The sequence below is a fragment of the Anopheles merus genome, chromosome 3R, assembly GCF_017562075.2.
Source record: "Anopheles merus strain MAF chromosome 3R, AmerM5.1, whole genome shotgun sequence".
Taxonomy (NCBI): Eukaryota; Metazoa; Arthropoda; class Insecta; order Diptera; family Culicidae; genus Anopheles; species Anopheles merus.
Window position 1 is genome coordinate 9642343 of NC_054084.1, and position 12582 is coordinate 9654924.

The window sequence follows — 12582 nt, forward strand, 5'->3', positions numbered from 1 at the left end:
CAAGAGGTCATACAAGAGCATGTTTAGAGCATGCTTTTGGCCGAGCACGCCCCTTCTAAAGCTACTGTGCGAACAAACAAAAAAAAAACGCCCAAAGAGATTAAGGAAAGTGGTTATTTCTTCCCAACCATACGTTAGAAGTCCTCTTACCGATCTTCCCCTCATGGCTGGCTGGCTTGGAACCGGTCCAGTGGAAAGTGAAAATGCTGCCTCTCTTTTCCATGCACTTGACCCTGTTGGATTCGTGCCTTCTCGTGACTTTCTGTACACCACCATTTTGCCAAAAAAAAAGAAGCGAAAGGATGCCTCGACAGAGCGAATATCCTTCTCCAATAACACACACACACAAAACCCCCTCGAAAATGGCAATTCGATTTCAGAGCCATCCTTTCGCAACACTCTTTCCCCGCGGACCTTTACATCGAAGAAGCCTTTAGGTAATGAGCTTTTTTTCCTGCTGCTTAGCCCATGTGTGGATGATGTGGATGTGCTGCCGTGTGCTTTTGGAAACGAATAAAGCGAAGAGATACAGACACAAAAACACACACACAAATGGGTGGTACAAATGTCCGTGCCTAAACTCTTAATTTCCGGCTGCTTCGGAGATGCTCCGCCAAGAGGGCAGTAAAGAAGTGTACCGAGTGTGTCTACTGTGTTAAAACAAACCATCCCCATACTTACGCTGTAAAAGCAGATCGCCATCCCAAGGTGTCATCGTGTCGACGATGACGTTGCAATCGGGGCCTTTGATCAGGGTGCAGGTGCAGTTGGCCAGCATCGGGGCGTCGGCCGACGGCGGTTCGTTCTGCTCGTACTTCGAGTAGCCCTCGCTCAGCACGATTATTTGATTCATGGTGGTGTTCGCCGCTGCTGCTGCTGCTGGTCGCTTGTGTTAAGCGGAGGGAATGAAATTGATTACTTTGGTCTTTTTTTTGCCACTCCAATTGCGAGGGTGATGCACCACGTAGAGAACGAACGAACTAACGAAACTTGTTTTTTTTTTCAAAACCGAACGCAACACAAACCGAACGAACGTATCCTTCTCACTATCTCTCTTTTGCTGCAGTTTAATTTTCCACTCCACGCGTGACAAGCGGGAGTTGGGAAATTGTTCACACACGCGCGAGTGTGTGTGTGCTGATTATTTTTAAATCGCACAAGATCGGCGGCGGTAGGGGGGCGTTTAATTTCAGCCCACCGCCCTACAAGGAAGATGACCACCGCGGCAGGAGCGAATGAAACGACGACGGCGACGACGACCGGCGACGGAAAAACGGACGACAGGCAGAGTGACGCAGTACGCGTAGCGTTGAACCAACGTGGAGGGGGGAATGGGGAAGGGACGGGGACAGGTTTGGGGTTTTGATTTAAGAAATTGGCCCCCAAGTTTCCTCACACTTTCCTTCTTTTCTGCTTGCCACTTGCACACACACGCACACACTTTTCACGAGCGAGCACACTTTTCCACCCCTCCCATCGTGCGCGGTGGTGGTGCATGCAAAGGGGAGGCGATTTCCGTTCCAGCTGTTTTGCGTTTTCGCCTCCCCCCACTTCAGCCCCCTTTTCTTTCTCTCTCTCGTACGCATTTCCCGTTCCGTCGGGTGGGCTTTTCTTTCATGCCCTTTGCCTCTCTCGTTTTGCGCACACAAAACACAAACACACACAGAAACACTCCAATACACCGCACCAAAACAAGTGCACCACACGGCCGGGGAGGGGGGAGACCACCGACAACCACACAGATGGCTACGGGCGCGCACGTTAGCCACACAGACACAGACACTCTCTCTCTCTCTCTCTCTCGCACACCACTATGTGCGGGGTTTTTGCGCGATGATTTTCCGTACCGCATTGGAGGTGAATTTTGCACGCGCGCGACACACACACATAGAGAAACACCCCGAGAGTGGAAAAAAGACCCCGACCTTTGCCACCGTAGCGGGCCACCGAGCAACGGAGGGGGGGGGGTAAGGGAAAATCGAGCAGCGGGTCATCCGTACACGATATTCACCCCGACCCCGATGGTTCTACGAATGGGGCGGGTGGTGGTGAGTGGTGCGATTTTTGCCAATGGCCGGTCACGCACATAAACACACGCGCACGCGGTTGCACTTTTCGCACTGTTTTCCCGGCTGGTTTTTCTTGCTTTTTTTCTTCTTCTCTTTGAGAAGAAACTCTTTCCGGTGCCGATTCTAGGTGGTTTGCCAAAACACGCCAAAAACAAGCTCTGTTCGTCGGGGCCACTGATGAGGAGCACTAGTAGGGGAGGTGCCAGAGGGATGTAAACTGGGGATAGGGAGGGGGGAGACATACAGTACAAAGCTACGCGTACTACGGGTCGTCCGAACGGTCGTCCGCCGTTCCAGCCGGGTTGTGCCAGTCGTTCGCTTCCGTTCGCTCCTGCCGAGTGATCAACCTTGACTGGAAACACGGAAAACAGTGAAAAACGGTCGAGCCACCGGGGTTGGTGCCACACACACACACACACACAGCCTGCAGTCGATCGGAAAGCGTTTGTGTGTGTTTTTTTATTCTTTTTTTCGCATTCGCCACCCGCGCGCATGAGGTGGAAAATCGTCATCGGAGTCGTCGGCGGGTCGTCGGCGAATCGTCGGCCTATCATCGTTCGTTCGCCCGCATCGTAGCACTCACCGGCAAAGCGCGCACCAGCAGCCTGCACTCACTGAGTTCTCCTTTTCCGGTGCATTTTCTGGAGGGTGCTGGTTTTGTGTACTTACCTACGTTGGAGCCGTGTATATGCTTTCGATGAGGGTGAGTGGACGATGTTTTTCTGACGATGCTGCACTATGGCTTGTGGAACGCTAAAAAAATCTCAGATATGTCTGCAAAGAAAGTAAAAATAGATAATTAAGATAATTATTTAACATGCTTTAGTGTCTAAACACTTTATAACTTGTTTGATAATCCTAATCCGTGGTTTAATAAAAATATTGCTTTTTATTAAAAAGTTGGTCCTAATCAATGTGTCAATACATTTGGACAACGATAATATTATTGTTAAAAAATAAAAGCTTTTAAATTTGTTGCCTTTTTTGTCCACTCCAAAGCTATACTTTAGATGACATTCCAACGCATTGAAAGGTTCGTTTTGTCTCTTTCCTTTTCTCTGCAACCAATGCGATGATAAATTGGAACTCACGAGTAATGTTGTTGTTTTGCTTTCCATCCAAAACAAAAGTCATCCCATTTCATTCGCACCTATTGCATCTGTTGAAAAATGTATTTCTTTTGGTATAAACTGTTAGTATTGTGCAAAATTGTATAAACAAAATGTCAAAAGACCAAAAACACTCATATATAACTTTGAATAAACGCGTTTTAAGTCGCCTTTATTGCACTAAATTATCATTTAAAATATGTAAATACAAAACTAGCTCCTCACACACAATCATAATCCACAACGAATAAAGGCAGTTTAAAAATGGCACAGCAGTCCACATCAACCACCCCACTGTTTTTTGGCTCTTTGTATCGACTCGTTTCTGACGTCACGGTGGCAACATAACCGAATGGCCAACATAAGTGAAAGAGCGAATACAAAAGCACACCAAAGCTTACCATAAATCTGTGGGCTGCTACCTGAAACATACCCCCAGTTGCGCGCAACTTTTCATAATGTTGGCGATGTTTCTTGCATGCAAGCTTAATACCCCACAAAGCGATGGAGACGCTTTGCTCTGGTGGGCACTTTTAGATTTGTTCAATGATTTTAATTAAACTGAATTCATTCAGGAGATAATCGAGCCAACTTTTATGGTGAAATATCATATTTCAATCTGCTCACTGCAAGGGCATCGAATGACCTTTTTTTAATTAAAGTCCTCTAATTAAATTATTTGAACACGTTTTAAGCAAAAAGGCCATCGATTTGGCATCCCATGACATTAATTTTATCTTACTGTGCCATCCCTAAAGCAATCTGAACAAAATGCCAACCCCCCCTAAACCATTTACAAATAAATCACTTACATGCGAGACTGTCAATCTTCCCAAAACCCTCGCTACCCCCACGCAAAGGTTTCCCACGTCTCCACGTGAACACGCTTGCCCCGTGTGAAAAAGTCCTTCAACGCCTTCCCTATTTTTTTCAATTTGGCGCTTTGAAGTTCAACGACAAAAACCAAACAAACGCTCGCATTACAACATAATCTGCCCGTGCCAAGGGTGAGTGCGTTTACAGCGTGCCCTTGTCCCAAGCGGGTTCAACACGGCGATTGAATATCAATAGCGAGGAATGCGTCAATAAACGCACACACACACACACGGACAAGTGCTCATAAACACAGTCAATTAATCGTAAACCCTCTTCAATCAATGGAGGGGAATCAAGCGACGGACCGACACAACGTACGCGACGGAAGGAAGGATGGAACAGTTTTTTTTTTTTTAATTATAATTTCGCTCCGTTGCACCTACTGTGGTCACTGGGCCAACAAACTGCCGCAGCCCGTACGCGCTTTTGCTTCGCAAATCGGTCTCCGGTCGAGTTGGCTTGCAATGGCGACAACGACAACCACGACGACGACGATGGCAACGATGACAACCAGTGTCGTTACTGCTGCAGGTGCATTTTTGGGATCATGGCCACACAGTGTACGATTATGCCCGCAGTTTTGTCTTGTGCCTCCGCTTGACTGCCCTTTCTTGCGCTTTTCGTATTATGCGAAGATGAGCCGTTGGGGCCCGATTATGAGGCTACGGGTTCGCCGGTAATGTGTCAAGAGAGCCCCTACCGTACGTACATTTCAACCCACTGCGAAACGCAATGGTTCCTCCTGTAGGGGGTACGCAATAGCGCTTCAAGCCACACGTACCCACACACAGAGACCGACGGCCCAATGTGCAACAGCTGTGTAATGCCGCATAGAATTAACGTACTGTGAAGGCACGCTTGGATGTGATGTGCACGGGGTGTGGGCGCGCTCACGTCCAATCTAAAGCCCACCGTCCGCTTTCGCAATCGATCAATGCCTCCGAAAGTGTCCGATTCCGAATGGTAAACTTCACTTCAGTCTGCGGCACGGGGGAAGGGCTGCTGCTTCTAAACCCCTCCCCGCAACGCATCGTGACGTGCCCATCGGTGCAGGGCTTCATCGCGCAATCGCGCACGTCACGTACCCATCCGAAGGGGTTCCTACCTACCACACAGCATTTCCTGTACGCATTGCACCTTACGTTCCCTCGTGGATCGTGGCTTGAGACGCTTCGGCGCTCACCGCACGATTATGGGTACGCTGAAGTGGACACAGAACCTAATGCGGTGCCGGTGCCAACTACAACGGGTACGGAGAGATTGCTCAATCCATTTGGAGCGTTGGATCAAACGCATCGCTTACCTTGACATGGCGGCATCACTCCAATGCCCATAAAACATCCCCAGAACTGCATCCACAATATCACCCAGGCACCTGGAGACACCTGGTCGATCGGCCTGCAGCTTCCACGGCTTCGGGATGAAGATGAACTTTGTTAAGTAACCGGAAATCGGATGTGTAACAATCGATAAAAGAGCACTCACGCATTCAACACACAACGGACGTAATCGGATGCGATCATCACATCATGCCCTCTTCTCCCGTGCTTCCTCTATGGCTTCTGCAAACTCTGTCGCCATTCGCGTCGTCTGGCGGGCGCCAAAAATTTCGCCCAAATTTCTTCCTTCGAAAGTTGACCCGACCAGTGCAGAAGATCGGCGGGAGGAAGACACGGTTAAAGGCGGGGGGGGGGGGGTGTTGCGATAATCCAAACACACACTTTGCAGTCGACCGAAACTCCAGAAGAAAGCAACAAACCAAAAAAACGTCATCGCCGTGAGAGTGATAATGAACGGGGCGACGAAGAAAACGACAACCATCGGCCCAGCCATCGGTGCACCCTCCCCTGCTGTGTCACCTGTTACATAAATGTTGATCACTTTCATTTTGCATTTTTTTTGTCGTCGCTCAGCCCCTTCCCGTCGCAGGTCGGCATTTTTCTCTGTGGTTTAGGTTTTCTGCTTTGCTCCGGCGCTTTGCTGGTGGCAAGGAGCGAGGGTTTCCCTTCTGGTTTTGGTTATGTTACTCAGTCAGTAGGTTTGTCTGTCGATTCGTCTCCTCCTGCTCGGCCACCTTCGCCCGGCTGTTTAGAGACGCTCGAGATCGAGACACGCACACACGATTGAATGTCCGTTCATCCGGTGACAGAATCGTAGCACGCACCAAGAGGAACGCGCATGAAATATGGCGTCTATAGCGCAGTTGGCGCACCACACACCGCAGATCTCGCCCGGTTTGATTGATTTAGCGCATTAATTCCTTTTCAAAACAACGCTTAATCATCGCATCGGTAGAAGCATAAATTATTCCCCTCTTTTTTTTTTGGCAAACTTGTTTATATTTACATTCGTTACGCATCAATCAACCTTGGGAAGCTGTTACACCATTTCGTACATTAGCACCGAATACATTAAAAGTAAACAAGTCCGCAACAATTTCTGCATAAATCACTGCACGCATGGTAAAGTGTTTGAGCAAACGGAGTGCGATGTTCAATTTGCCATCAAACGTGCTAAAATGTTTGACACTTTTGCCAAAACGTCTAAATTATTACAAATCGAAAGACGCAAAGGGGATGCGCTCTGCGCACGGTTCCGTGTGCGCCCAGTGGCCGGGAAAGGAAGTTCGGAAGCAAAACCGCATCGTTTCTTTACAGCGGGAGTGGGGCAAGTGTTCGAGAAAGTGCAACCAGCCAGCCAAATGACAACAAGTTTGCACGATTATCGCAGCACGTGTTAATGGGCAAAGTAAACCCCGCTCTCTCGTGGCGTCATCGGCCATGCCAGCTGAAGATGGAACCGTGTACGCTTGGCGCTATGGCCATCATGCTGTCTCTGTACTGCTTTGTGATGCCAAACAGGACATATAGCTGCGCTTCGTTTGGACTGGATGCTTCGGTTTAGTGATGTGCTCTCTGGACAAGTCGGTCGGAGTCGGCTGGAGTCGACCAGAGGCATTTCATTTTGTGGTGTGTTTTTCCTCTTTTGTGCCTTGCGACAGCCTTTCTTAAAAAGACCTTTCTTTCTAAGAACAGCGATTTTAGTCCACTGTATTCAGCAAGAATCGGAGTCGGATACGCCTAATGGTAACCCTAAAAACCTGTATCCGGTCGACTCCGGATGACTGCAGACGACTCCGTCGACTCCAGACGACTCCAGACGATTCCGACTTCGATGGCTCCGAATGACTCCCGACGATTCTGAATGACTCCAAACCTTTTCGGACGACTACCGACAACCCCGGATGACTACCGATGACTCCGGACGACTCATGGTAACTCCGGATAACTCCGGATGACTCCGAACGACTCCAGAAGACTTCGGATAACTCCGGAAGACTTCAGATGACTCGGGACGGCTCCGGATGACTCCGAACGATTCCGGATGACTCAGAATCTTCAATATTCGAAGCAATCCCAGATAACTCCAGACTGCTCCGGATAACTCCAGATGACTCCGTACAACTCCGAATGACTCCTGTCGATTCTGGATGACTCCTGACGATTCTGGATGACTCCAACTCCAGAATACTCCAAGCGATCCCGAATGACTCCGGACTACTCCGGACGACTCCAGATGACACCGGACAACACTGGATGACTCCGGACAACTCCGGATGACTCCGGACTCCAGTGAACTCCAGATGACTCCAGACGACTCCGAATGACTCCGACTCTGGGCGAATCCCGAAAATTCCGGACTTGACTTCAAATTTGTGCCAACTTTACCCATCACTAGTTTGGTTGCATTGCATCTCCCGGACTCGCATTGTTGCACACCAGCCTACTCGATTACGGGTTAGTAGTGGCGGTACAACACTTAGTAACGCAGAGCCCGTCAACAGCAGCATTCCAGTCGGCCGTGCTGCGTATTTGCGGCCTTGGTGCACGGTGGGGAGAAAATGGACCAGACCAGCGCGATGTTAACCCGACACCCCCTTTTGAGGAAAGTGCGTTAACAGCCGCATAACACGATGCAGCATGGCGATTACGGTCGGAGTGTAAACCAAACATACACACATACACAAACATGCTCGTATCATATTATGACCGTTTTTTTTTTTTGCTCACAACAAAATTGTGACAAAATTTTGCCAAATAAACAAACGACGAACAAAAAGTGCTCCAAAAATCACGTCTCGCCTTCCAGCCAGACATGTTCAAATGTGTGCTCGCTCGACAAAAGAAAGGACCTGCGGCGAAAGGTTGCCAGCCCCAGAAAGAGCCTGCCAGCTCCAGATAACCCAGCGTCCGAAACAAAAAACCCCATCCAGCCATCCCCGAAACGGGGCGCACGGTGTGCCCTCACGATTACGCAATGTGCGGTGCCACTCGAGCGCTGATTATGACATTTCTAAATCACATAACCTCATCACCTTCCGCTCGATTGAAGGAACGCCTCGGGAAAGAGTGCCGTCAACCGAAGGCGATAGAGAGAGAGAGAGTGAGAGAGAGCGCACCCAGCCTCCGCTAACGCTCGCACTTGCTCTCTTTCTCTTGTCCCATCTATGTCGGGTGCCATCTAGCGCCGCTTAAGCGCTGATCGTTAAGCATGCAGATAAAGTTCACCACTAACAGGTAGAAGCAACCAGAAGGACGGCTAAACCATGCTGGCAACACTGCGCGGGTATGCACAGAAGAGAGAAAAGCAAAAAAAAAACAATCTAAAAACAAAAAAGCTCAACTCTCCCGAACACAACAAGCAGCAGCGAGGGAGCGAAGTACCTAACCATCAACAGCAATTACTTGCAGCGGTTGTTAATCTGCTTCTTCGCTGCTGCTTCCACCCTGGGTCGGTCCCGCCACGGGCTACGGATGGCCGTTTTGTTTTGCCTATGCTGCACGGCCTGTGCTCTTTGACGGATCACCGCTTTTTTGTGTTGTTTTTACTTGAGCACGGTCTCACTAACGCTAAAACACACTAGTGACACAGAAAGGCTCTCCCCCTTCCCCATGGTACATACACACCAGCTCTCCCTACGATGGTACGATCGTGAAGAGACGATGGTTATGCGCCTGATCAAGCATACGAGTGCACTTCGGGATGCATGTGACGAAAGAGGCAGCTTGAGTGGCTAATGTTAATGCTTCCTTCACACAAGGCATCGGGTTTTTGTAATGTTTTTGAGGCTCCTCTCTTTCTCTCTCTCTCCTCTTTGAGATGTGCCCTTTTACAATTCAAGCTTACATTTCCTTTTCCTACTGCTATCCGTTTCATGTCGGAGGCTTCATTAGGTTTTAATTAAGATGTGGAAAATCTCTCAATTTCAATGTATCCAGTTTTGCTAGCATAATTGAAAATTTTAAATAAAATATGTGTTCGAGTTTTAGTGAAAAAATAGGTAAATGCTGCAGGTTGATTAGATAGCTGACAATTTATAAAACAACAAAAATTCATTAATTATGATCTCGCTTTAAAACAAGAATCTTATTTGTATAGAAATATAGCAAACATAAAGATAGAAATATAAAACAGTAAAAAGTAAAAACAATTTCAAGTAAACCTTTTCTAAGCTTTTAAGTTCCGTTTTATAAATTGCCCCACATTATTGGTGAAATTGATGCCTACCTTTATTCAATCGATCGTTTCCCAACAGCATCATAATGCCAAACGCTTTTTTTCACATCCGCAAAAAGGCTCTCCGGCCTCTCTCTCTCTCTCTGTTACTTCCTGGTGACTAAGGCGAAGGGTATACTAATTTTTGAACATTTTAGCCACTAATTGGCAAATCATTGACGGAAGGTGATGCGTACTTTCTACCGCTAATCATTGTCATGAGAAGCGGATTATCGTTTTCACGTTCGAGGTAGTACGGAGAAAACAGTTTACGCACTCTCTCGGAACTCATTGCATCATGGTTTGTTACTGCCTGCGCTAGATCATTCACGAAACGCATTGGGAGGAATATATCATCCCAAAACAACTCCGCTCAAATAGTGAAAAAACATAATTTATCATACAAAAAAAAAAATTATGAAACGTCTATGAAAATATGCAGAGCGAACCGGGGCTAGATTAATGATACGAAAATCGTCCGCAGTCACGTGCCACTACCGCGGTGAGGGAAATTAATCGATCTAGATATGCTGCCTGATACAAATGGCGAACTAAATCGCACGAAATGGGCAACACTCGATCATCGACCGCAGATGGAGCTTGTTGTGAGCAGCCTGGTGCGCATGGTTAACCATCAATGGTGTGTTAGCATAAGTGGTTTCTATTTGTTATGCCGATCATGTGACGGAAGGGTCTCGCACAGCTGGAACCAGCTTTATCCAGTATACTGCTGATAAAAAGCACTCACTTACTGGATGACACACTGACCAGGAGGTTAGGTCAGCTGTCGCAAACACAAAAAAAAACCCTCCTGCATCCGATGACACTTCACAAACACGCTCGTTTAGGAATCCACCCGAAGAGGACCTCCAAGGACAGGATCAATAGAGGGAGAGAGAGAGAAACTACTGGAAGACCTTGGCGGTCCAGTGGCAGGCCGAAAATGATGGCAGCGCCATCGAGGTCAAGTTTGACGACACTACCGGTGCACTTCTGCCCACCGTCCCACCCCCCGAAAACACTTTCACACACACACACACCCGGCTCTGGTCCTCCAGTGCTGAATATTTTAAATTCAGACAACGAAAACAACGGGTCAGACAATAAAAAATTAACCACTACTACTGCAACACAAATCGGCACACGTCCGTTAGGAAGTCGTCAACGATTCCCAGGCGCACTTAAGACCCCGGGGGGGGGGGGGAGGGCTAAAGCTTTCAGCACGACGGTGACGACAACGACGACGGCCTTCCTCGCGGGGTTTGGTTGATGCCTCAAAAACAAAACCCCCATCATCGTCCAGCACTGTCCCTGCCATTAATGTGGTGTTGCGCAACGCGCAACTTAATTATTAATTTTGTGCACACACCCGCACACGAACGCACGCACGCACGAATGGCAGTGGCAGGTGGGCCTGTCCCTGCAAAGTCTCAGGTGGAGCGCGTCTTCAAGCGGGACAGGTTTTTTTAATGTCGATTCCGGCTGGAATGTTTACCCAAAGGACCCACTGCCAGATTGATTCGTCGACTCAGATTGAGCATCGTATTAACAACGTTTTATTTTTCCACTCCGATCAGTGGTTTGCTCCTCCACTTTACTACCTCCCCTTCAGCGCGTGACCGACAAGGCGAAGATGATACTACCCTTTTGTCAGAACATAATGCGCCTAAAAAGCTCGCTAATTTACCAAACGGAATCCGCTATTCAAATTGAGCGGCCGGGCACATAAAAATATGAATTTCAATCATTCTCTACCTTCCCTAGCGGTATCGGTTCGGTGCTAAATGTTTGATGTTTGATTTGCCCGCGCGTTGGGCGCACAGACTGTTGCTTTACAACCGTGGAGGGAATATTGCTGCTGCTGTTGTTGTGGTTGCCCGCCCCGGGGTCAAACAGTGTGGCGCACGGTGCGGTACTATTGGTTCACAGCAAACAACAATTTCACAACGTGAGACAACCGTGCATATACTGGGTAAAGCCAAACCAAAACCAAAGGCGCGCGTTCGGGCGGATGATGCTCACCCCTGTATTGTTGCGCAGAGCGCAGTTTGTGCAGCGCAGAAATTTTGTCCTAAACAATATTTTATTGTTATTTCGCAACGTCTAGCCTAGAACAATGGGTAATAAACTGTCCGAGATGCCAAACCGATGTGGCTGCTGGGTGATGATGAACGTGCCATTTCGTTCTAGGTTTGTATTTTTCTTTTTATTTTGCTCCCGAACAAACCATGCGACCGCATAAGCGCTGGCACAAGATGAACGGCTTTCAATTCATAGTCACATTTTAAAACTATAAAGCTAATAATAAGTCACCAATGAATTCATTTCTTATCTCGTTTTGAGTTCTGGCTGAGAATACCACTATTCCGATTTTTAAACTTCCTGCTTTAAGATTAGAACAGGTATGTTGTGCTAGACAATACATTATGCATGAAGAATGTTGCTGTAGGTTGTAAATTTCAACCAGGAAATGTACGCTTCACGATTCCTCCGCAACATTGCAAATACTGTGATAATCATGGCAAATAGATCCATTGTTATTCTTATTGTTATTCCTGTTCAAAAATGCTTTAACAACGAAACATGACCATAAAACCTTACATGTAAAATTGTGACACAAAAATAGCACCAGAAACTCTTAAAAACGGAGCGAACCAAGGTTCGTCGCTTGTTGCCAAAATGCGGAAATTCTCGCATTCTCATCGAAACGCTATCGAAAAAGAAGCTCGCAATGATTCATCGCAAGAAACGGATCCAAGAAACGCTTGAGCTCATTCTACCCACCAGCTGGAAATGCCACAGGCCTTCCAAAATTCCCTTCTTTACTTTTCAACATGACGACACACCACACCGTCAAACGGATGCGATGCCTCCTTTGGCTGTTTGCTGTCGTTTTATTCTTTCGGTGGAATTCTTACCTATGCAAATGTAACACGGCACACCAACTCAAACCGAACCGCGAGCGCGGCACA

The 12582-nt window shown here is 47.7% G+C and overlaps 1 protein-coding gene across 1 annotated transcript in view; it reads right to left on the minus strand.

Moving 5' to 3' along the window:
* Positions 1–12582, minus strand: part of LOC121595210 (metallo-beta-lactamase domain-containing protein 1) — a 93674-nt gene that overhangs the window by 61418 nt on the left and 19674 nt on the right. The window contains exons 2-3 of the mRNA XM_041918984.1: positions 2739–2843; positions 682–886 (exon numbers count right to left, since the gene is read on the minus strand). Of these exons, the coding sequence (XP_041774918.1) occupies positions 682–853 (172 nt within the window). The 5' untranslated portion in view covers positions 854–886; positions 2739–2843. The remainder of the gene's footprint in view (positions 1–681; positions 887–2738; positions 2844–12582) is intronic.